Here is a 27,243-nt window from a genome sequence, read left to right as displayed (position 1 = left end):
CTTTACCTCTCTCACCAAGGTATTTTTCCACAATTGCTTAGTTTGGCTAGATGGTCAGGTCATGGAAGAGTTGTGGTTGTCCCAAACTTCTTCCATTTAAGAATCTGTGCTCTTTGGAATCTTGAGTGCTTCATAAATCATTTTGTAACCTTGGTCAGATCTGTGCCTTACCACAATTCTGTCTCTGAGCTCTATGGGCAGTTGCTTAGACCTCATGATTCTCATGTGCTCTAATGTGCACTGTGATCCGTGAGGTCTTATATAAACAGGTGTGTGTCTTCTATAATCAAGTCCTTTCAGCTTAATTAAACACAGCTGGACTCCAAGTGAGAGTAAAACCATCTCAAGGAGGATCAAAAGAAAATTAACAGCATGTGAGTTAACTATGTGTGAGTGATGATTGTTGCAGCAAAGGGTCTGAATACTTGTGGCCATATGATATTTCAGTGTTTCTTGTATAATAAATTAGCAATAATATCTACATTTCAGTTTTTTCTGTAAAGAGGGAGTGCATCTTGACAGAGAACTTATTTGATTTTACCATTTAGCTGCAATGAAACAATGAGTGAAAAACTTAAAGGGGTCTGAATACTTTCTGTACATGCTGTATGTATGGAGCTCTGGAATGGATTATTGGAGGGAGAGAATACACTACTAGGAGCTGGCTGAATACTAATAGGGGCTGGCTGGCTGTATACTACTAGGGCATGGATGTATACTACATGCTGGATGGCTGTAGACTACTGGGGGCTGGCTAGCTATATACTACTGGGAGCTAGCTGGATATGTCCTACTCAGGGCTGGCTATATACTAGGGGGGGCTGTGACCAATGCATTTCCCACCCTTGGCTTATACTCAAGTCGATAGTTTTCCCCAGTTTTTGGTGGTAAAATACTAGGGTCGGCTTATACTCTGTATATACGGTAATCAATTAATGTTTGTACATCATTACTGTATTTCCTCAAATGATACTCTACATCTTTAAAAGATGGTAAGTGGTGTGGTATAGAGATGAACAAAGACACCACAACACATGTGAGCCATATACAGGTCTCCATACATTTTAGAACTTCAAAACTGTCTTTAACATAATCAGGTGACCTGAAAAATATTTTTATGGGATTTCAGCAGTGCATAAAAAAGGAACTTCAGGACTGGTTGGTAAAGAATATTTTTGTTTTGAAAAAATACCTACCAAAACTTCCTCTAATAATAACTGTGACATTTTAGATTGTTCTGTAAATGTAGAATTTTACATTCATCAGATGTTTGTAATAGAACGCTTTCTTTTATTACCATGGATGAGCAGGTTCAACAGGTTTGTATAAATTTCATAACAAATTTTGAAATCGGGGCAAACTTTTACTCAAACACCATGCCTGTTGAAGTCAATGGGTATCAGGATTTTAATACTCAAAAAATATCTGTGAAATGGTGGCAATAACAGGGTAGTTTCCATGACAAAAAATGGTTAGGGAAAGTACTTAAATGAATAATAACCTAACATTAACTCTTCAAGGATATAGTCAGTTTAAGGCTCAGCCCCATTTTTTGTATTTTTTGGCAGGTAAGTTTTGTGTTTATTTTTTAAAAAAAGATAAAAAGCTATTAATTTTTTGACACTTTCAGAATTCAAAATCATTGTATTTTAGTGTTACCACCTGAATAAATTGCTGAATAACGTTTCCCATATGTCTACATTACATTTTCATAATTTTTGAAAAGAAATAATAATAGATCTCCATAGTAATTCAATCAAAATGGAGGTGAAATTTTGAATGGTCAAATTTTGTCAGTTATACTTTGATACAGCACTAAAATTTACACATTTCCAAAAAATTAAAAGAGAAAACCGATCTTAAAATTACATTTCTTCTCCCGAGTACAGCGACCCCCCGCCATTACTTGTTTTATTGAGGCACAGTGAGAAGAGAAGGAGCATCCTGCAGCTGCCAGGATTTTAGTTTTTTCATTGGCCCCTTTTGTAGGCTATAACATTTTAGCTTTTTTTTCATTATTGGGGCCATGTGATGGCAATTTTTTGCGGGATGAGATGGTTTTTCCAGCATCCAGGGTTGGTATCCCCTATTGTTCAAAATTTATGAACTTTTTTTGAGGGCAGGAATAGAAAAAATCAAATCTGTACTGGATTTTTTATTTTTGTTTTTGTGTTCACCATATACAATTACGGGGATACCATACTTCAATATTTTTTCATACGTTTTACTAAATTTGCAAAATAAAACCCTAATATGGGGAAAAAATCAATCATTTGTCCGTCTTCCAAGTGGGATAACATTTTTGATTTTTTGGCTATGGAGATGGTTGATGGCTTGTTTTTTTGCAGGACTTGTTGTACTTCGGAACTGTGTCATTCTGTCGTACATATTTTTTTTATCACTTTTTATTGCAGTTTTTGTGGGATTAAATCAGTAAAAATCATAATTTTTGGTGGGTTTTTAACATTTTTTTTTACAGCGTTTATCATGCAGGTGCAATAATTATTTACTTTTATTCTACGGGTTGTTACAGACATGGTGATACTATATATGTGGGGTCTGTGTTATGATTTAGATTTTTTTGCACATTTTATGTCTCTATATGTTACGGTACTTATGGACAATTTATTTTTTATTGAACAACATTTTTTTTAAACTTCTCTATTACATCCACCATGGGACATGAACAAGCAATCATCTGATTGCTTGTTAATGATAATACCCTGCAATACTGAGGTACTGCAGGGTATTAGCTGTGTCAGCCTATGCACATGCAGGCAGGCATTGGACTTCAGGGCTGCCATAGGAATGATCGGTGCCCCCCTAAAGACGACGCGGGGGTGGGGCAATTGTGGGGAAAAGACCCCGGCAGACTAATAATTGGCCTTTTAAAGTGTCAAGTACTGTTTTTGTAATTCCCAAAATAGAAGGACCAAACAAAGTCAAGGCATAGCAAAGAATGCCTCAAATTCTGTCAGCCCGCTTCATCTCTTTGGTGCAAAGCTCACCATTTCACCCCCGTTCAAAACAACAAGGACGTTGCACAGGTCATGGAGCTGTCACTAATGCTCTATGATAACTCTCCTAGCTTTTCCATGGGCCATCCACCTCCCCCTGCCCAGTTGCAGACACAGAGTTCCTAAATGGCCAACAAAACGTCTTGGAGGATGACGATGTGGACCATTGCAGGACATCTACCATGATGATGATAAAACCAAAATGTCAACTTCAATGTCAACTGAAGCTTTCCACAATGTGGAAATTGACAGTGAAGGCTTTGTGGAAGAAGATCTGAGGGGATATGACAATGCCCTAGACTCAACATGGATCAAATGGAGGAAGAGGTGGTGGTCACATAGGACGTCATCGGCTTGAGGAAGCGCTTGTTTAGTGTGAAATAGACCATAGTCTAGTCGTGGATGGTGTCCTCCATCACCATCACCAGCTAACAATAAAGTTATGAAAGACCACATCGGGTGAGTGCTTCTTTCTCTCATATATATTGGTGAAGATTTTCTTGCTCTCTGGCTGAGAACTCAAAGTCTCTTGGCTTCCATCGCCATCCATCAATTGTCTGGTCTTATTAATGGATGTGTACCCATGCTGTCAGTAGTGCCCATCTTTTGCTCTATTTTGTGTGTGGTCACTAAGCCCTAGCAAGCAGAAATTGCTTGTACCTGCTGCCACAAAACTGAAACTGAAGCTTTTTGAAAAAAAAAAAAAAATAACTATTTGCAAAAACATTAACTAATTGGCATGGAAACATCACAACACAGGTAGATGCACATCCCATGCCTTATACATGTGCTTTTCTTGGTGGGGCAAAGCTTCTTGGCCAATTATGCAGACATGCCGATGCTGCTGCATTAAGTGTGTGCAATCTGTGCACACTTTCTGTGTTCACACCTTGCAGCTGCTTTCCTATCTGCAATTCAGGGAAACTTTGACTTTCCCACACACCGCCCAATATGTTATGTGCCACCTCAGCCAAACAGTGTTAGGTATTCGGATAAGCGTCAGGACTAGTCCAGCTGCATGGTGGATTATGTGTATAGGACAAGAATACAGTACGGAGGCAACTGACGATATTTATCACACACAGAATCAGTCCATTAGTCGCTGACTGGCAATGCGCATTGATTCCAACAGTTTGTCACCTACATGTGCCTCAAAGTTGATGGGGGCCCATTAATGAAAAAAGTGGAAGGAACTAAGAGGAAGAGCCATTGTAACATCCGCTGGAAGGGACACCATGTCTGCTGGTCCTTCCACCCTCCATGTTGACAATGCTAGCGGTCTTCCCCGAGTTTCTGCACATCTCTGCAACTCCGCCCCCTGTTCGCGAGTTAACCCTGCTGCAGGTTTGGGGCAGCAGGCATCCAGGACGCATGCACTTTAGGGAACTTTATGCTGTCTGTCTTCTGAATCAGCCTGGGTCCATCCTGGGGGTGGATCTCAGGCTGCATTAAATGGATCTGGCCCTTCCACCTGTACACTTCTGGAACTCATAGCCTATTGGATTCCTGGTCTCCTGTGCTCCCTTAGCGTTGTTGCTTCTCCCTGGTATTGTATTCGCCAGTTAGTTTACTTTTCCTTGACTAGCGGTTTTGACCTTGACATACTCTCTGGTATGACCCAACGGTTCTGCTCAAACTTTTATATTCTGTGTCTGTACATCTTTAGTTCTCTTTTATTGCATCTGCTTTAGTTTCCTATGCTATCTTAAATCCTGTTTCTTTCATCATTGTTTATCCTGTTTTTTCCCTCTGTCTGAATTCTTTCCTAACTCCCACACTGCAGTTTTTTTGTCCGTATCACCTCACAGCGGCTGACAGACCTATTTGGGTTCCTCTCACCTCCCAGGGCCTTGCAGGGTTAATAGGAGGTTCCTGCGGCACAGGCTCCCTACCTTTAAGGTGTTTTCTGCCTTGGTAGAGTCTAGTCTTTAGATCAGCACAAGGTTAGTTCGCCCATTCTTCCTTCTGTCAGCCTGCACCTAAACTTGTGTGGTAGTTCTTTTTGTGTGAACAGCATACCTAAAAGACATGTTTTTCCCTTTGCATCTTTTAAGGCAGGGAAAAGAAGGGCCAGGATGTTCAAATAGCCGCCACTGGTGATTAATGGGTGGCCACCCTGCTGGCTCTGTGCTACACAGATTAAATAATATGCTTGACTGCACCACCAGATTCTGCATGATGGAAATATGAAAGAATGCACTACTAGAGTTTCCATTTGACATAAGGGCTCTTTGGTGGTGACTAAAGATGAGCGAACACACTTGTCCAAGCTTGATGCTCGTTCGAGCATTAGCGTACTTGAAACTGCTCGTTGCTCGGGCGAATATTTCGCCAGCTCGAGAAAATGGCGCATATGGCAGATTTCATGCTAAGCTGTCTATCCTGTGACCCTCGCGTTCAAAGAATTTATTCCAGCACCGATTACTGTGTATTCCCTCTCCTGGACCCATGGTACAAGCAAAATCTTTCCACTCTCATCCCTGGAGAGGAAAGGAGTGTGAGAATGCATGAATACCAGCAGGCCCTGGTGCACAAGCTGAAACAGTATTTCCCTTCTGACAGCGCTAGCGGCAGAGGGCGTACTTCTGCGGGACAATTAGCAAGAGAGAGTAGGCGAGCAAGCAGCTTTTCCAGCACTGGAAGGGGTACGCTTTGCAAGGCCTTTGCCAGTTTTATGTTACCCCAGCAAGACACTGTCACCTGTCCCCAGTCTCGGCAGAGTAGGGCTGATCTTTACAGAAAGATGGTGAGGGAATACGTAGCTGACCATACCATTGTCCTAAACGATCACACAGCTCCCTACAACTACTGGGTCTCAAAGCTGGACATGTGGCATGAACAGGCGCTGTACGCCTTGGAGGTTCTTGCCTGCCCTACCGCTAGCGTGTTGTCTGAGTGGGTTTTCAGTGCAGCTGGTGGCATCATCACCGATAAGCGTACACGCCTGTCGACTGGCAGGCTGACGCTTATCAAGATGAATAAAGCCTGGAATTCTCAGGATTTCTATTCTCCACCAGGTGAAAGAAGCTCAACCTGAATAATGTATGCACTCCTCTTCCTCATTTTCCTCCTTCTCCTCCTCTTTGTACACTAAAGCAGAGGAAAATGGCTATTTTTTTGGAGGGCCACCTACCGGGTCCTCTGTTTTAAACAATTTTTGGGAGTGCCACATACAGGTACTCTATGTATTTAATTTTTCTGGAGGACCACCTACCTGCTCCTCTGGTTTGAAAACTTTTTTGGACTGCCACATACAGGCACTATCCAAATGTAATTGTCTCCATAGCAGCCTCCACACGTCGTCTTTATAGCTGCCTCCACACGTTGTCTCCATTGCGACCTCCACACATCATCTCCATAGCTGCCTCCCAAAGTTGTCCATATAGTTGCCTCCATACATCGTCCCCTTAGCAAACGAACTGTGTCAGGTAGAATTTTGGGTTGTTTTCATGGCTTCCACATCAAACTTGTTAACTTTGTCGCCACCCTGCTTTGTTATCCACAAAATATACTGCCAAACTTATATCATTGACCGATATTATATTAGCGCTTCTTGCGCATCTGTTTACATTCCCCTCACCCGCCATAACCAAGCCAATTACTTATAAGAACAGTGCTACATTTGATCTTAAACAAAAGGCAACTTTCAACTGTCTATACCCCAGACGCTGGAGCGCGAGAGGAAATACAGCACATCATCCCCTTATCAAACGAGCTGTGTCAGGCAGAATTTTCAGGTGTTTCACCAGATACATAAAGGAACTCGGCCCATGCTGGAGACCTGAAGTTGCAATCATAGCAGCGCAATATGGATGCCCCATACTGTCGCTCTTAATCATGGAAGTCGTCTCCATGGCTGCCTCCACATGTCGTCCCCTTATCAAACGAGCTGTCAGGCAAATTTTTTGGGTGTTTCACCAGATACATTATGGAACTTGGTTACTATGTCGCCACAATGCTGTGTTATCGACTAAATATACCGATAAAGGTTGACGGTAAAGATACCGTCAACCTTTTGTAGCACTGATACATACAGTGCTACACGTTATCCTCGCCAAAAGGAATTTTTTTAATTGGTTTGAAGCCTGAGTCCATTTGGGGTATGTCGCCATGCCACTCTCTAGCCTGCCGCTGCTGCCGCTACCTCTGCATGCCGTCTTCCATAGTGTCAGGGTCAATTATTGGATGTTTTAGATGCTATCTAGCCTCATTCGGTCACTCTGTCATGGCCATGCTGTTGCCCATAATTTTGGCATAATAGTGCCTTTAAGCAGCCTCAGAGGCATCCATGCATGCTGCCCCTGCTGTTTCCTGTCCATTTCCGTGGTGTTTCCATCCTTTTCTGAGGTTTCCAGGTGTTTGGCCAAGCTTCCCTGTGCAGACCCTTGGTCCCCTTGAAAAATGCTCGAGTCTCCCATTGACTTCAATGGGGTTCGTTATTCGAGACGAGCACTCGAGCATCGGGATAAGTTCGTCTCGAATAACGAGCACCCGAGCATTTTAGTGCTCGCTCATCTCTAGTGGTGACAGATGACTATGCTCCCCTCCTGAAGATCAGACATTGCATGCATCATTCATTACAGTTTCCCTAAAATGTTGGTGTGTTAAGACTGTTTTTTGCTTGATTTCTTTGATGGATTGTATTTAGTGTAGAATTAAAAAGATCTCAATGGAGGATGACAACTATTCAAGGGCCAAATCTGTTTTACTAATGACAGAGAAAAATTAAAGCTGCACCGTTGATTTACTGTAAAGCTCTAAGTCTGAACTCATCTCTCTAACTCAGGGTTTTTTTGCAGGCTTGGCAAAACCTTTGGATACTTTTTTGCTTGTCCTTATTGGCATATTAACCCTTAATAAGACCAGATCAGAGAAAAATCAGTATATATCACTTTGAACTCACTATATTATGGATGAAGCTTGATTTTTAATAAAATGATGGCATAGAAAAGGGGATGCAAATATTTGTATGCAAAAAACAAACTCAGCTGCACATTCTATAGTGCCAGACTTGTTTAGTTGCTATGTTGATGGAAAGATCTATGTGGCAGATATAGAGATCTACAAGTACAAGTGTTGAAGACAAATGTACAACCAAGGGCAGAGAAGATGTGGTTTGTGATACATATACAGATATAGAAAACTGACAGTGCTACTTAGCAAAAATTACATGCTTGCAGTGAGCACATATGTGCAGGTTTGTAATGTATACTTATGCAGAACACTGCAGCTACTTAGCAAAAAAAAACATGCTTGTGTTGAAGGGAAATGTGCAAGTTTGTCATTTATATTTATGCAGAAAAACTGACACAAAAAACATGGTTGCAGTGAGCAATTATATATACAGGTTTATGGTTATGGAGGAAGTAAACTGACATGGCTACTTTGCATAAAAACATGTTTTCAGTGAGCATGTATGTCTAGGTTTGTGATTATGAATGCAGAAAACTGACACTGCTACTTTGCAAAAAAACAGGGTTGCAGTGAACAAGGCGCTGCAAAGTGATACGAGATTCTGCAGCATGCCACAGCAAGAGTGCTGCCGTTTCTGTAGATGATTATGATAATGCAGTAGTTAGCTTCTCTCACATTCACACTGAAACTGAAAAGTATTTTTCTTTGTCATTCATAGCTGTATCTCCCTCCCTATTTGCTTCATTCATTCTCTCTGTGCTCAGTTGTCAATCAAGCAATATTCTATGCAGTTTTAAAGCTGAATAATTAACTGGTACCCAAAGTTTTGAATAAACTTTAGTTTAGTGTCCCTGACTACAAACTCCATAGATCTGATACAGCTCTGAATTTGGGGGCTCAGAAAAGATCATCACTATTTAACACCTTAATGACATGTGACAAAATATTACAATACCGTGCAATTAACCCCTTAAAGGGCACCTACCACCACAAATCTACCTATAAAGGTAGATTGGGTGGTAGGTGGATCAATGGGACGTGAGGATAGCCCTTTTAAGGGCTAATCCTCACGTCCCTGCACTTTTTTGATAACTTTAATTTGATATTTATTCAAATTTACTTATGCGGCTACCGGGGCGTGGAGTAGCCACTTTACCCCTCCCCGCCGAAGATGGGTGAGTAGGAGGGGTAAAGTGGCTACCGGGGCGTGGAGTAGCCGCCTCGTGTAATCTCATATGCGGCTACTCCACGGCCCCGGTAGCCGCATAAGTAAATTTGAATAAATATCAAATTAAAGTTATCAAAAAAGTGCAGGGACGTGAGGATTAACCCTTAAAAGGGCTATCCTCACGTCCCATTGATCCACCTACCACCCAATCTACCTTTATAGGTAGATTTGTGGTGGTAGGTTCCCTTTAACGACCAGGCCCTTTTTAGTTTTTGAGCTTCCATGTTTCATTCTCTACCTTCAAAAATCTATAACTTTTTTATTTTTCCATGTAAACAGTTGTATGAAGGCTTGTATTCTGCGTAACATATTCCATGCTGCGGAATAAAATTCCAAATTACAGTGAATTTGGTGAAAAAATGCTAGTTTGCTACCAGTCCTTGATTTTTCATGAAAATGTTTTATTTCATTTCACAGATTTTTTTCTATTTTTCTTTAATTGTTCTCCCTCTCTAAGCTCTGGGTTGAATGACAGCAGTAGTTAGCTGACATTCTAAAAGATATGTCTAATGCTAATTCACCAGTAACAAATAGGGATGAGCCGACCCTATTAAGTTAAAAATCCTGTCCGGGTACTGGAGCCAAAGCCCAAACAGTAACACTTGCAATTGGAACTGGCATCGATCAGGGGTGTTATCTATTTAACTGCTGCTGGCAAAATTAAATGTTGGCAGCACACTGGCATGTACCACCATTTTGGACAGGATCGGCACTCCCCATGCTTTAATAAGAGCCGGTGCACCCAACATTAATTTAGATGTTGCTAGCAGCTTTGCCAGCAAAATTTAAATAGAAACAATTTGCATATGTAAAAACTGGCATTCAGATTTTCTCAAGACCTGCTTATGAGGGATGGCACTTCACTTTGGCAAGGAAGCAGACAGATTCCTTTCAAATGCAGTGCTAAATGCTATGGTTCTACAAATGAGTCCAAATTACACAGCATGTAACATAACTATGTACTTAATTGGTAACACAGTTTCCTTTAAAAGTCTACATTATAAATGTAATTCTGTATATTCTGCCATTAAGAAGAAAGCACTATGTTGGCAAAATTAAATTGGCAAACATTCTTAAAATAAGATTTATGTACAAAAACTACAGCTGAATTCCATTAATGTCTATATGTACATATTTCAGTTTTAATAAATAAGGATCATTTAAAGCATTCAGCATGGACAAGGAAAAATATTAAAATAAACAGGTAAAGCAAGGAAAAAGTCTTGATATAGAATATAGACTTGGAAACAAGAATACAAGAGAATGATGAAAGGAATACCTACTTGGCAGGGTTACAGTATTTAGTAAAATTATTATTAAAGGAAATGATTCTACTAGTCACATATAACAGGTCTGCAGGCTTGGTAATGTGTATGCTAATTAGTAAATCATTACAATAGTTATGGCAGGGGGCGGTTGTCACACTTTTATTAATTCCATCATCTAAAAATTCTGCTTTCTTCTCTTCATACATATATTAAACATATATATACACTCACTGGCCACTTTATTAGGTACACCATGCTAGTAATGGGTTGGACCCCCTTTTGCCTTCAGAACTGCCTCAATTCTTCGTGGCATAGATTCAACAAGGTGCTGGAAACATTCCTCAGAGATTTTGGTCCATATTGACATGATGGCATCACACAGTTGCCGCAGATTTGTCGGCTGCACATCCATGATGCGAATCTCCCATTCCACCACATCCCAAAGATACTCTATTGGATTGAGATCTGGTGACTGTGGAGGCCATTTTAGTACAGTGAACTCATTGTCATGTTCAAGAAACCAGTCTGAGATGATTCCAGCTTTATGACATGGCGCATTATCCTGCTGAAAGTAGCCATCAGATGTTGGGTACATTGTGGTCATAAAGGGATGGACATGGTCAGCAACAATACTCAGGCAGCCTGTGGCGTTGCAACGATGCTCAATTGGTACCAAGGGGCCCCAAGAGTGCCAAGAAAATATTCCCCACACCATGACACCACCACCACAGCCTGAACCGTTGATACAAGGCAGGATGGATCCATGCTTTCATGTTGTTGACGCCAAATTCTGACCCTACCATCCAAATGTCGCAGCAGAAATCGAGCCTTATTAGACCAGGCAACGTTTTTCCAATCTTCTACTGTCCAATTTCGATGAGCTTGTGCAAATTGTAGCCTCAGTTTCCTGTTCTTAGCTGAAAGGAGTGGCACCCGGTGTGGTCTTCTACTGCTATAGCCCGTCTGCCTCAAAGTTCGATGTACTGTGCATTCAGAGATGCTCTTCTGCCTACCTTGGTTGTAACGGGTGGCGATTTGAGTCACTGTTGCCTTTCTATCAGCTCGAACCAGTCTGCCCATTCTCCTCTGACCTCTGGCATCAACAAGGCATTTCCGCCCACAGAACTGCCGCTCACTGGATGTTTTTTCTTTTTCAGACCATTTTCTGTAAACCCTAGAGATGGTTGTGCGTGAAAATCCCAGTAGATCAGCAGTTTCTGAAATACCAGCCCAGCCCTTCTGGCACCAACAACCATGCCATGTTCAAAGGCACTCAAATCACCTTTCTTCCCCATACTGATGCTCGGTTTTAACTGCAGGAGATTGTCTTGACCATGTTGCCGCCATGTGATTGGCTGATTAGAAATTAAGTGTTAACGAGTAGTTGGACAGGTGTACCTAATAAAGTGGCCGGTGAGTGTATATATCCAAATGAACCCCGGTCCCCTGAAAACGCTGGTTCTCCAGCGAAACATGTGCGGGGAGGGCATCTAGGGAGGAATTCTTTATGTGAAGCTTCTGAATATATGAAGTGTAATCACTGCATCTGAATATAAGGAGTGTAATAACTGCATCGTATACTGTACCTTACAATTGTTAGTTCCTACCTTAGTCCACTATTCTGGACTGCGCTCTTTGTGATTATATCAAAATATAATTGCTATCCTGACAAAATATTCTATGTACATTTGATAATTTGATAATTAACATTCTGTTAAATTATTTATTATGATTCATTTGTTATTGATATTTAATATTTATGATAGCATTATCTACCCTCCCTCCTAATGGCAACCTCATTCTCCAGCTATCCAGAGATCTTGCCCATGTGCAGTGGACCTTTGATCTCAGAGCAGACACTGAGTGTAATGTGCCGGCGTCACAGGCATACTGCACATGTGCAAGATGTTGTAATAGTTGGATAATGACATTGCCAGGACTGGAATGCAAGATTCATGGAGTGGGCAGAGCAAACAGCAGTCAGGAGGCGGGGATGCATGACTGCCTGGCCTAGCAGCCCCACCTCCTTGGCTGTATCCTAGAATAAAAAGCTGGTTTCTCATTCATGCTGCAGTGCAGAAATATACTATTATGCAGATTACAGAAGAAGATACTGTTTGTGGGCTATGGGGGTTAGTGTGGTGACAGGTTCCATTTAAACTAAAGAAACTGTCCCTACAGGTATACCCAGCATTAATTTGCTTTCTGGGTCATACCTCCCGTTTGATAAGTTTTTAGTATGAGATTGAAGGGATGCTACACCTGGCATCCTCTCCTACTAGCTGATATAAATGGTGACTTTGATGCTACTATGCAGAGTTGGAAGCAGTTAGCTCTGTCCACTGCATAATACAGGATGTAGCGCACCCCTTTATAATTTATTTTAATTCATTTACTACTACTACATATGACCACTCATGGATCCACAATAAAAATTAATCAGAGTCCTAACCTAATAAGTTTTAAGAGAATTTTCTTACCTGTAAGCAGCCTCATAAGCTTTACTATAGAGTTACATAGACACCATATGCTATACTAGTACATAGACTTTGTTTTCTGCTGTCAAATGGTGCTGCCTTTTTGCTGTTCTGCCAATTACTGCAAAACTAATTGTATTAAATGGCAAATTGCTGCAGTTTTGTAATGTGGGTTTTGGCTGCATTATTGTCAGATATTAGCAATAAGGAAAAATAGAGCAGCTGACAATTTTGGAAAAGACATAAAAATAGTAAAAAAAAGACGGTAAGCTCAGCAGTTCGGACCTTTGATAAAATGATCCTTCTTATTCATTTAAAATCTAGTGTTTTACCATTATGAGAAATTAAAAATTCATTAATTGTCTAAAATACAATTTTTGGAATACAAATAGCACTGAATATGCATCTTTGGACTCCATATTAAGAACAATAATATAAATGCAATGCAGTGTGAACTTACAGACATGTACAAACTTATATTGTAAACTGTAGCCTTATCACCATGCAAAGTTCAGTGTAGTTTATGAAATATATACTTTTGTTAATACAGCTGAGCATTTTCCTGTTTGACATTTTCAGTTCTTGTTACATCCTCAAAGCAGTCAAACAGAATGACAAGTAATAATTTTATAGTCAAGTCATCAAGCAAAGCTTTGATAGCTTGAATTACAATGCACAATTTTTAAATGTTCACTTTGCATACTTTAACCTTGTGTATGAATTCTAAATGTAAATAATTTCAAAAATCAGCTAAATCAGCTATTATTCCTGCCACACTGTGTACAAGTCAGTGGTTTAAATGGAACCACAGCCAATAATTTCTAGATGCCCTGGAAATATACGTGTTATATTTTATGGGAGTTGTCTGGGAAATATTGGGAGGAAAAGGTGGCACCAAGTCCCCATACCCATTAGCTGTTTGGCCATCCATAATAAAATTACACAGAGCCACAATTAGTTGGATCACTGTCTAAATTCTGTGTAGGTGTTTGTATGTAAAACCTAAAGGGATATTCCAGGTATAAGCATGATTAATATTCAAATGGCTAATTAAAATATAAGCTAATATGTAATTGCTTGTTGTTTACAATTTTGCTCATCTTAGCAGAAAAATGCAGTGGACATACACTATACTAAGGAAGTAAAATGCTACTTGCCCTTTAATTTGTCCTGTACGAGGTATGGGACTAAAGTTGGATGCCGGTCACATACCCGCACAACATGTCATGCAAATACATGGGCTGGTGATGTTACTAGCACTATGTTTGGCAGTATTTGGTTTCTTCCAGTCCATTTAGGGTCCCGGAGGGGGTGGAGCTTTTGAAAATTAGGAGATGGTTCGATCATCAAGTAGAAGAAAAGTCTCAAATATCTGTGCTGAGGGGTCATGGATGAAAGAAGTAAAGTTGTGTGAGGCAGAACAGGACTGGAGCTGTGTGTGCATGAGTCAGAAGCAAAGGTGTGTGAGGCAGAACAGGGCAGGAGCAGTGTGTGCATGAGTCAGAAGCGAAGGTGTGTGAGGCAGAACAGGACTGGAGCAGTGTGTGCATGAGTAAGACGCGAAGGTGAGCAAGGCGGAAAAGAACTTGAGCAGTGTGGGCATAGGTCAGAAGCGAAGGTGTGTGAGGCAGAACAGGGCTGGAGAAGTCTGCATGAGTCAGAAGCGAAGGTGTGTGAGGCAGAACAGGACTGGAGCAGTGTGTGCATGAGTAAGACGCGAGGGTGAGCATGGCGGAAAAGAAATTGAGCAGTGTGGGCATAGGTCAGAAGCGAAGGTGTGTGAGGCAGAACAGGACTGAAGCAGAGTGTGCATGAGTCAGAAGTGAAGGTATCTGAGGCAGAACAGAACTGGAGCAGTGTGTGCATAAGTCAGAAGTGAAGGTATCTGAGGCAGAACTGGGCTGGAACAGTGTGTGCATGAGTCAGAAGTGAAGGTGTGTGAGGCAGAACAGGGCTGGAGCAGTGTGTACATGAGTCAGAAGTGAAGGTATGTGAGGCAGAACAGGACTGGAGCAGTGTCTGCATGAGTCAGAAGTGAAGGTATGTGAGGCAGAACAGGACTGGAACAGTGTGTTCATTAAGTCAAAAGTGAAGGTGAGCAAGGCAGAACAGAACTGGAGCAGTGTGTGCAAAAGTCAGAAGTGAAGGTATCTGAGGCAAAACAGAGCTGGAACAGTGTGTGCGTGAGTCAGAAGTGAAGGTATGTGAGGCAGAACAGGGCTGGAGCTGTATGTGCATGAGTCAGAAGCGAAGATATGTGAGGCAGAACAGGACTGGAGCAGTGTGTGCACAAGTCAGAAGCGAAGGTGTGTGAGGCAGAACAGGGCTGGAGCAGTGTGTGCATGAGTCAGAAGCGAAGGTAAGCAAGACAGAACAGAACTGGAGCAGTGTGTGCATAAGTCAGAAGTGAAGGTATCTGAGGCAGAACAGGGCTGGAGCAGTGTGTGCCTGAGACAGAAGCAAAGGTGTGTGAGGCAGGACAGGGCTGGAGCAGTGTGTGCATGAGTCAGAAGTAAAGGTATCTGAGGCAGAACAGGGCTGGAGCAGTGTGTGCATGAGTCAGAAGTGAAGGTATGTGAGGCAGAACAGGACTGGAGCAGTGTGTGCATGAGTCAGAAGTGAAGGTATGTGAGGCAGAACAGGGCTGCAGCAGTGTGTGCATGAGTCAGAAGTGAAGGTATGTGAGGCAGAACAGGACTGGAGCAGTGTGCGCATGAGTCAGAAGTGAAGGTATGTGAGGCAGAACAGGACTGGAACAGTGTGTTCATAAGTCAAAAGCGAAGGTGAGCAAGGCAGAACAGAACTGGAGCAGTGTGTGCATGAGTCAGAAGCAAAGGTGTGTGAGGCAGAACAGAACTGGAGCAGTGTGTGCATGAGTCAGAAGCAAAGGTGTGTGAGGCAGAACAGGACTGGAGCAGTGTGGGCATGAGTCAGAAGTGAAGGTGTGTGAGGCAGAACAGGACTGGAGCAGTGTGTTCATAAGTCAGAAGCGAAGGTATGTGAGGCAGGACAGGGCTGGAGCAGTGTGTGCATGAGTCAGAAGTAAAGGTATCTGAGGCAGAACAGGGCTGGAGCAGTGTGTGCATGAGTCAGAAGTGAAGGTGTGTGAGGCAGGACAGCAGTGTTTGCATGAGTCAGAAGCGAAGGTGAGCAAGACAGAACAGAACTGGAGCAGTGAGTGCATGAGTCAGAAGTGAAGGTATATGAGGCAGAACAGGACTGGAGCAGTGTGTGCATGAGTCAGAAGTGAAGGTGTGTGAGGCAGGACAGGGCTGGAGCAGTGTGTGCATTAGTCAGAAGTGATGGTGTGTGAGGCAGAACAGGACTGGAGCAGTGTGTGCATGAGTCAGAAGTGAAGGTGTGTGAGGCAGGACAGGGCTGGAGCAGTGTGTATGAGTCAGAAGTGATGGTGTGTGAGGCAGAACAGGACTGGAGCTGTGTGTGCATGAGTCAGATGTGAAGGTATATGAGGCAGAACAGGACTGGAGCAGTGTGTGCATGAGTCAGATGTGAAGGTGTGTAAGGCAGGACAGGGCTGGAGCAGTATGTGGATGGGTCAGAAGCAGACATGTGTGAGGTAGAACAGGACTGAATTTGCTGAGGAATGGGCAATATTGATGTCATTTACTGGGTTACATGTTAGGAGGCTGGGGGGACAGGAGAGATGCATTCACATGTTACTTTGTTGGAAGGATTCAGGGAGTGCCTTATAGGTATCACTGTATGTTGGGCAGGTCAATTTTTGTTTTAATTTTGCTTGTTGGTGGAATTTAAGGGTGTTCTTTAGGATTTAAAAACATGTCTGCTTCCTTCCATAAACAGGTAATTTATGGTATTGCAGCTTAGCTACACTTATATTTCTACAGGTGTATAATACCAGCACAAGCTTTAGTCAAGAGTGGCCCTGTTTGTGGAAGACAGCATACAAGCTAAATGCCAGACAGAACCTTTTAACCCTTTAAGGATGCAGGGTTTTGTCGATCATTGTTTGCTCTACACCTTCAAAAATCCATAACTATTTCATTTTGCTGTGCACCGAGCTGTGTGAGGCCTTATTTTATGCTCAACAAATTTTAATTCTCCATGACTTTGTATATGATTCCATGGCATGTACTGAGAAGCTGGGAAAAAAAATCTAATTTGGTGAAATTTGCAAAAAAAAACACATTTCTTGTAAGCTTGGTTTTAACAACTTTTACCTTGCACTCCAAATAACACCTCTGCTTTATTCTTTATTTCGGTACGATCACAGTGTTACCAAAAATATATAGGTTTTATTGTGTTTAAAATTAAACACATATATACGAAAAAATAATTGTTTCGCCATCTTTTTTTATACTTTGGTTTACAGAGCTGTGTGAGGTGTAATTTTTCATTTTTGTGAAATGAGCTGACGTTTTGATATCATTTTGAGGACTTTGTTATCTTTTGATCACTCTTTATTAAATTTTTTATGTGGTGTAAATGTAGTGTTTCAGACATTTGGGCTCTAGCTTTTATTTTTTTAAACTTTTTTTTTTTTACTATTTTTTAGACCCTGTAGGGTACTTCAGCTTCAGATGGTCTGACCATTCCTACCATATACTGCAATACTACTGTATTGCAGTATATGGAATTTTTACACAGTATTACAGTGAGCCACTGGAGTTGGAGGGGAGAGATGTTTTTTATGTGGAGGGGACTGGATGATGATGCGCATGGAGGCAATCAGCACATGGCAGGTCATACTGATATGGGGGGGATTTATCACACACTGGTGTATGGTTCATTGGTAAAGTGTGCCATCTCACTGAGGCTGAGGTAATGTGCAGTGCTGGCAGTTACAAAAACTATTTAATCTCCATCAATGACACTTTGTTTTGTTGTATTCATTTATGCATAGCATTATGGGCTTTTGTATCAGGTTTTCATATTCCCAGAATACCAATTTAATGTTTCAATTAACCGGTTAAGGACCGGGCCCTTTCCTGTTTTTTCATGTCCATTTTTCACTCCCCACCTTCAAAAATCTATAACTTTTTTATTTTTACACGTAAAGAGCTGTGTGACGGCTTGTTTTCTGCGTAACAAATTGCACTTCATAATGATGGTATTAAATATTCCATGCCATGTACTCGGAAGCGGGAAAAAAATTCCAAATGCAATGAAAATGGTGAAAAAACGCATTTGCGCCATTTTCTTGTGGGCTTGGATATTACGTCTTTCACTGAGCGCCCCAAATGACATGTCTACTTTACTCTTTGGGTCGGTACGATTAAGGGGATACCAAATTTGTATAGGTTTTATAATGTTTTCATACATTTACAAAAATTAAAACCTCCTGTACAAAAATAATTTTTTTAATTTTGCCAACTTCTGGCGCTAATAACTTTTTTATACTTTGGTGTACGGAGCAGTGGGTGGTGTCATTTTTTGCTAAATTTGATAATATTTTCAATGATATCATTTTTAGGACTGTACGACCTTTTGATCACTTTTTATAGATTTTTTTAGATTTTTCAAAATGGCAAAAAAGTGCCATTTTCGACTTTGGGCGCTATTTTCCGTTACGGGGTTAAACGCATTGAAAAACCGTTATCATATTTTGATAGATCGGGCATTTTCGGACGCGTTGATACCTGATGTGTTTATGATTTTTACTGTTTATTTATATTTATGTCAGTTCTAGGGAAAGGGGGGTGATTTGAAATTTTAGGTTTTTTTATTATAATTTTTTTTTTTTAAACTTTTTTTTATTTTTATTTATACTATTTTTCAGACTCCCTAGGGTACTTTAACCCTAGGTTGTCTGATTGATCCTATCATATACTGCCATACTACAGTATGGCAGTATATGGGGATTTTCTTCCTCATTCATTACAATGTGCTATCAGCACATTGTAATGAAGGGGTTAAAACGAAATAGCCTCGGGTCTTCGGAAGACCCGAGGCTACCATGGAGACGGATCGCCGCCCCCCGATGACGTCACGGGGAGCGGCGATCCCAGGTAAGATGGCGGCGCCCATGCGCCGCTATCTGTTTGAGGCTGCCGGCAGCTTTGCCGGCAGCCCACGCTGCAAAAACACCCGCGATCGGTGCTAGCACCGATCGCGGATGTTACCGGTAAGCCTTTGCTGCAATATGCAGCAAAGACTTACCGGCTATGGAGAGGGCTCAGCCCGTGAGCCCTCTCCATGCAGCGCGACGCGACCGCCGCCGTGAATACACGGCGGGCGGTCGCGAACCGGTTAAAAGGCTGGTACTCGGACTCATAAACATTATATGGACTGAACAACAAAACATTTATAAATGAACCATGTAAGCTCAAAAGATGGATCAGGTAGACTGCAGCTCAAAGATACAGGCGGTCCCCTACTTAAGGACACCTGACTTACAGACAACCCATAGTTACAGACAGACCCCTCTGACCTCTGGTGAAGCTTTCAGAATGCTTTACTATAGTCCCAGGCTGCAATGATCAGCTGTAAGGTGTCTGTAATGAAGCTTTATAGATAATCCCTGGTCCCATTACAGCAAAAAATGTTTAAACTCCAATTGTCACTGGGGCCAAAAATTTTTTTGTCTGGAGCTACCATTATAAAATATACAGGTTCGACTTACATACAAATTCAACTTAAGAACAAACCTCCAGACCCTATCTTGTATGTAACCCGGGGACTGCCTGTACTTCCTTCTCAGATGTTATCCTTACTGTCTGAGCAGCCTAATCTGTTCCAAATTGCCTGGTATTATTCTAGGGAAAATCTTGCTATGTTTTACCTCAAAGGGGCAGATTTACTTACCCGGTCAATTCGCGATCCAGCAGCGCGCATTCTCTGCGGTGGATTCGGGTCCGGCCGGGATTCACTAAGGCAGTTCCTCCGACGTCCACCAGGTGTCGCTGCTGCGCTGAAGACCATCGGATTGCATCAGAGTTCACCGTCCTACCCTGGGTGCAGGTAAGCGCATCGAGCAACACTTTTTTGTTTTAATGCAGCGGTTTTTCCGAATCCTTTCGTTTTTTTTATGGCCACGCCCCCGATTTCTGTTGCGTGCATGCCGGCGCCGATGTGCCACAATCCGAACGTGTGCGCCAAAAACCCCTGGGCAATTCAGGAAAAATCAGCACAAATCGGAAATATTCGGGTAACACGTCTGGAAAATGCGAATTGGGCCCTGAGTAAATGACCCCCATTATGTTCTCTTAAGTTGGCTCTCTTGCCCAATTATTATTCTGGTGAGATTGGCTAGGTACCTCTCTAGCCCCTATTGTAAATCCATGCTCCCCCTACACTGAACCTTCAGTGATTTAAAATCTATCACCTTATGTGTTTCTTTTTGCCTCTGGTCATCAGGGGTCTATTTCTGCTCTTGTTATAGAGAGTTTAGCATTGGCAGTTTTTTGCTAGTGGATGGGATTTATAGAAATCTTATCCATATGCTGTATTAAAAAAATAATCATGTTTTGAATTTTACCTGCAGTTTATCACCTTTGTTAAGCAGTGGTTTAATGCTGTGGAGATGCAAAGCCTTAGCTGTGAACACAACAGACACTTTTGGGTGACTCTTGTACCTGGCATTGCTGCAATGGACAGCAACCTATGCACTAAAATCTTGAACAAAATGTCCCTGGCCTATAGCAGCTCTTCAGATGTTCCATTTGGTTTTCTTACCTGCAACATTAAAATGGGAACATGAATATGATCTATAACTATGAAAGACATGTGATATTATACATTTAGACAAACAATGGTTAGCAAGGTAAATGGCAGGGACCAATCACTGATCTCCTCAAGTTCCTTCTAGCTATGAGAAAGAATTTTCTAGGAACACTAAAAACACAATACCCTTATAATAAATATTCTAGCTCTTCCTTTCTTTTTCCATTTCTTCCACAGTCTGTTACCTCATATTATACTAACAATCTTTCTGTATGACACAGGCTTCAAATATCTACCTGCTGTGCTACCAGATGGACAATAGATTTTGCTCCACCCCTTTAGTTGGCCACTCGTCAAAAATTTAACAGCTCAGCAGGCTACTGCTTTATTTATTTTATTCCTTGCAGGATTTCTATTACAGGCAGTCCCCGGATTACATACAAGATAGGGTCTGTAGGTTTGTTCTTAAGTTGAATTTGTATGCAAGTCGGAACTGTATATTTTATCATTGTAATCCCAGACAGAACTTTTTTGGTCTCTGTGACATTTGGATTTTAAAAATTAGGTTGTCATAAGAATCAATATTAACAATAAAGCTTCATTACAGACACTTGTGATAACTGTTATAGCTGTTTATTGTAGCCTAGGACTAAAGTACAATAAATTACCAATATCCAGCGGTCCGTTTGTAGGGGTCGTTTGTAAGTCGAGTGTTCTTAAGTAGGGGACCGCCTGTACTCTCTTTGTGTCAGATTTAGGCTACATGCACACGAATGTAGAATTTGTGGTCAGATGTATGATGTTGGTTTATGCCGCATTTTTTCCATCCACAATACTTTTTTTGGGTTTCTTCTGCATCATATATGAGTTGCCTACCTGAGCCACAAATTTCAGGGCACTTATTCTTGCCTGAGCCATCATATTTACTGTCTAATGCACATGGGTGAACCTCACACGCAGAAGACACAAAGGTATGTTTTTTGTGCCAGTAGGTTTAAAGTGATGGCAGAAAATGCTAAAGACTGACAGTGAAGGCAACAATTTTTATTGTACAGGTGGTCCCCTACTTAAGAACACCCGACTTATAGACGACCCCTAGTTACAAACCTCTGGATTTGGTAATTTACTGTACTTTACAATAAACAGTTATCAAAGGTGACTGTAATGAAGCTTTATTGTTAAAGAGACCAAAAACATTTGGGCTGCAGTTACAATTATAAAATATACAGTTCCGATTTACAAATTTAACTTAAGAACAAACCTACAGAACCTATCTTGTACGTAACCCGAAGACTGCCTGTATATATGTATTTTTATTTAAATAGAACGTCAAAAGCAGTTAAACGGCATCTACCACTAGGATGAAGGACTGTATGCAAATATGCCTGACGGGAGCCCCTCAGGCTCATTTGCATACCGTCTTTCATCCTGGTATTAGATGTCCTTTAACCACGTGGATGCAAATATATGTCACATATGACAAATAATTAACACAGTTGTTCATAAATAACATATTGTTTCTCATCCAAGGGAAAAATACCACCAAATTACCAAAATAACTAAAACAACTGTAATCTAGCAGGAAGTAGATGTCTTCATAAAGTACAAGCACCCCTACACCTCTGTTATTCTCCTACTCAAACATTAGAGGGCATATTTGTATCTTTTCCATGTTTTGGACTCATTACTTGTATTAGCTTACATACTGAACAGTTACACTTCAAAATATTGTCATGCGTAGGTATTATAACAATAATGAAAAAATGACTTTTGTTTTACTTTCCTAAAATTTAATGTAATGACAAGGTGGATAGTAATAAACAAAAAAGATTATCGTGTTCATAAGAAATCATAGAAATCTGATTACTCTAATTCATTAATCCACATGAGTAACCCAAGAAGTGCTTATTTGTTTTTAATAAAGAGGTTATATGGGATCTTGTGAACACAATTTTGGAACATTTTAGTTTTAGATTTTGGAGTCAACACAATGGGACGGGTTTACTACTATTGTTTTTAAAGTTAGACAATCTTAACCTGTGTCTTTCTTTATGTGATAAAAATGGGCCAAAAACTTTGGCAGATGTTGGTGCACAATGTCAGAATGTGTGCACAGTGTCAGACATTGATGCTCATATTCCACAATCTTAATTGTTAATTATATAGAATACACCATATGCAAACAAATGTTTTTGACATTTACTTGAATATTACTTCCTAGACTGTACAGACTTTTACATGGCATAAGATTAGCATGTATTTACCTATATCATATGTATAGCATAAGATAGTTAATACACCATGCATAAAATACCTCAGAAGTTCTTGATAGCAGGATAAACATAGACATGATATTCATATGTAAGGTTTCTATAGTTAAAGAATTCAACAAATTTTAGGTGTAAAGTTATTAAATATTGTAAATAAGAATGCCTGACAAAATAAAACTTCCAAATTTAATTACAGCAGCCTGTTAAATTGTTTTCACGAATAACTTGTGTCCAAAAGAAAGAAAGTTGAAACAAAAACAACTGAGTACTGATCAGGCCCATGAGATAGTCCATTATGTGCTTAATGACTCAGGCAGTAAGGTCACCGGTTCTCTGACTTTCTGTGCATGCTGTCTATGGGTTTTAACTGCTTCAGAGGCCTTTTAGTAAATGCGGACACAAACTCCACCAGTTCGGATCTATAGACTATAGTTTTTTGCTATAGTAAACCACATGTTTTAGCGTAACTAGTTGTTATTTAGGGTGATGATAGGGACTGGATTTTTGGGATACTTTTTTATGTATTTTATTTACTTATTCTGTTTTTTTCTTCTACTTTATTTTTACATTTTGCTCCTCACAGTTCCTAGCAGACCTTTTGGAACTTTTTTAAATTTGGTATTATATTGCTGTGCAGCCCCAGTTACAGGTGAAAAGGGACACCCTAAGAATATATACTGTGCTAATCGGACCTAGCAGCAGCCGTTCAGTGCTGGCATCCTGGCAATCAAGTGTTCAGTCCCATAGTGAATATAGAGTGGGTAATTCGGAACCAGTGGATAGATTACACTAGACCAAATGTATACGAAGAGCTACAGCAAATTACATGTTTAATGGTAAGTACAGTGATATGAAGGTGTGGGATATGGTCAGAATGTTAAGCTTTTATGATTGGATGGTTAAAACCACTGGATTCCCCTTATGGTACATGTCCTTTCCGCACTTTCCATGTACATCAGCAATCCAAACATGTTAAGTGGATCTAAAAATACAGTTTCTGTGCACTGAGACATGAATGCAGGTGAGAGTAGACAGTTCATCCTACTTTTTATGTAGTAAAAAGACCATCAGCTTTAGTTACCTGCAGAGGCCCTGGCAATCTCCTCAGCTCAAAGCATTGACATTATATATTTGTAACAGTTGGCTGTCATGTCACATTAGTTTCAATTTAGTGATGTATTGAATTGTCATCACTATGAAGTATACATAAGATAATAAAACAGATTTATGAAGAGAACTATGAAAGGGGAATAGGTGAAATAGAATGGTATATTTTATACAAGGAACTTTGACATATATATGCACAGTAGTAATGGCTTTCTGGAAAACACATCCACATTTCAGCAACTCTAAGTTTATCCTAATTACTGAAAGAGTGCACAGCAGCTCTCCGAAGTGCAATTCAGCATTATCTGGAGATGAACACACACAAAGCAAATACATTAGGGAAACCCAACCTGGTGCCTTGGTCCAGTGTGATCTCAGAGTAAGTTATACCATTCAGTTTATCCGGTAAAAATACATGAACTAGTCTTTTACTATGTGTAAAGGTGGTGAATTCCGTTATTTTTCCTTCATTTTGTTCTAGTTTGAAACATGTTAAACTACATGATAGTGTATATATATATATATATATATATATATATATATATATATATATATATATATATATACTGTATGCGTTACAATATTAACTGAAGTGATCAGATAAACAATGAACTCATGACAGAAATGATATTTCAAGAGTCAGAATCAGCGAACTAAAGAGAATCTTCTGCTTTATTTAATTATTCATATTTAATAAAACAAACATGATTTGTCCTTTCTTGAAGTATAAGAAACAGAACAATAGATTATGACCGGAAAAAAATATGAAATAGTGCTGCACAGTGATGTTATGTTGGACATATCCTCTTCTTGGAAATCACTGTAGCACTTTTCTATCTGACATCCTAGTCTATTTGCAGTGGGTGTCTTCTCTACTTCAGCATTGATATCAAAGACTATTACTAACTGCACAGCATTGTGACTAAGATGACAAGCAGCAGTGGACCCTGAGCCAGTTATACGCACAATTCATGCTCTTTTCCCAGTCATTCCATGTCAGTAACAACTATATCAAGCAATTTCTAATGCAATCTCTTACTTATTCACAAGTACATATGACAAATTTACAGAATATACTTCACAGCATTCACTACCAATAAATATGTCAAAACGCATTCAAAGCTGAGGCATACTTATACAAACAGAAACAAAACTGCAATGATAATAAACCAATTTCTAACCCAATAATCTATTTGCTGATAAATAACAAATAGAAAATAAAGGGTAAAGAATTCAAAAAGTGAACATGGAGAATACACGCAGAACAGTAGTGTAATACATGATGGGACAAGTGATGAAAGCTTATTCTTACCTGCTATCTCTTGGTAGGGGACATTGGCCAGGCTGAATCCCTTAGCACTATAAGCCTGTCTGACCTCATTGCAGCTACCAGCTTTCACATCAGCCCCAGTGCAAAGTGACAGTAGCATAGGTCCCCAGATCCAAAGCATGGTGTTAGGTATAGTAATCCAAAATTTGAAATTTCCCAAAAATCCTGTCTTCTTCTTAGAAAGGTGAACACTTCCCAGGTCCTTATTAGCACCAACAAATAAATGTCATCCAACCAATGGACCCTATGAGAGCAGTGGATAGAGGTGCAGAGCTCTTTAACTCATCCCTTCATAAATGGCAGAAAACTTTTCAATAACAGCAGCAGGATCCTTGCTTGCTCCTGTAGATGTGAAGTGAGCAGCCTGGGTGTAAAACACTGCAGGGATTTCAGCCTTATAAGCTAACCTGTGCCTGCACTATGTGCTATATATGTGACCTGCCTGTCCTATATGTTCTGCTCTACAGATGTCACACTGTGCCAGGCTACTGTGCATAGTGCATGCAGCTCTGCTCTACACAAGCTCCCTGACCCAGCTGCCAGCAGAAATCCTGGAGACACAGTGAGACGTGCTGTACATTGTATTGCCTCAATCTAGGAACAAGGCTGATAGGGAAATGTGGAGTGGAGTCACCACACGCTGTATAATTGCAGATTCTCAGAGATTCTTCTCCTGTATTCCAGGGATAAGATGGACAGCACATGGAGCTGTTGGATTACTAGGATAATAAGTGCAAAGGTTTATACAAATACTGCACATTTTCATACAGTTTCAATAAAAAGAAATGACTACAATCTGCACTTCCTTTTTTGCACATGTGATAAAATATTATGCTTTTTCCTGTTATGCAGGTGTAGCATTGCTCATGTGTAGCAGTCTGCAAAATGTTAATTTATTATTAACAGCTTAGCTACCACCTACTAAGGAATTATACCGATGGTACCATAAAACAAGAAGATTAATTGCTCTCCCAGATAAATTTGTCATGTAGAGAGATCATATTGTAAGTGATTTTCAAGTTAACTCTACAAACACTGAACTGTGCCTCAGGCTACATTGCACATTCTTAGATTTTAATTATTTATTTTTTATCTTAAATGCAGTTACTGCATCATTTCATCTGTTATGCACAAGAACAGACCCTCACTCCTAATGTTTCATCTGTTATTGCTCTCTAATGTCGAATTTTGTTTGTATATGTACCCCATGATATAAAGCGCTGTGGATGGTGCTATATAAATAAAGATTTAGCATTATTTGCTGTTTTCCACCTTTACCCCTAATATGATCCCCCCCCCCCCAAGACATACATTTAAGTCCTCAACTGCTGCCACTGTTGACATCTGTCAATGGTGACAGCAGTGCGCGAGGCCAGCTGTATGTGACAATCGGGCTCCCGCAGTAACAGCTGGGATTGCGATAGTCATGATCCCAGCTGTTTAACCCTTTCGACATCTATAAAGATTCTGTGTATGCTCCAGGCACGACCGCCGCCCTCCTTCCCCCTGCGCGCCGATTTTGGCAGGGTATCCACCAAGTCACCTTTCCGTAACAACCCGTACAATTAAATAAAATTATTGCTAAACCCATACAGTGAACACCGTAGAAAAAAAATCATTTTAAAAAACACACCAAAATTTTGGTTAGATGCACACAAAAAAAAAATTAACAAAAGTCACATTTACGTCACCGTTACACCACAATGATTGATTTCAATAAAAGGAACAGCTCATCACGCAAAATAAAAGCAGTAATCCAGCTTTTTCTCTTCAAATGTGTTATTTAAAAACTATATAATAAATGGGATATCGCTATAATCGTACTGACCCATAGAACATAAATAACATGATATCTATGCTATACAGTGTATAAAACAAAAATAAAAGTTACCCCCTTGCCGACCATGGACAAAAATGCACAAGTTGGCAGGTAGTTTGTTTACCTGGACATACATTTTTGCCCTGCAAGAAACTGTAATCAAGACAACCGT

General features: G+C 40.4%; 1 protein-coding gene across 2 annotated transcripts in view; it reads right to left on the bottom strand.

Moving 5' to 3' along the window:
- GPC6 (glypican 6) overlaps positions 1–25,841 on the bottom strand; it is a 458,424-nt gene extending 432,583 nt beyond the window's left edge. The window contains exon 1 of one of the 2 annotated variants that reach the window (XM_072135425.1): positions 25,235–25,841. In XM_072135425.1, coding sequence (XP_071991526.1) covers positions 25,235–25,373 — 139 coding nt within the window. In that variant the 5' untranslated portion in view covers positions 25,374–25,841. The remainder of the gene's footprint in view (positions 1–25,234) is intronic. The other variant, XM_072135424.1, reaches the window with a different exon arrangement.
- Between the last annotated feature and the right edge of the window lie 1,402 nt (positions 25,842–27,243).

The sequence above is a fragment of the Engystomops pustulosus genome, chromosome 2, assembly GCF_040894005.1.
Source record: "Engystomops pustulosus chromosome 2, aEngPut4.maternal, whole genome shotgun sequence".
Classification (NCBI taxonomy): Eukaryota; Metazoa; Chordata; class Amphibia; order Anura; family Leptodactylidae; genus Engystomops; species Engystomops pustulosus.
The sequence above is the reverse complement of the archived record's forward strand: the minus strand, read 5'-3'. Positions and strand labels throughout refer to the sequence as shown.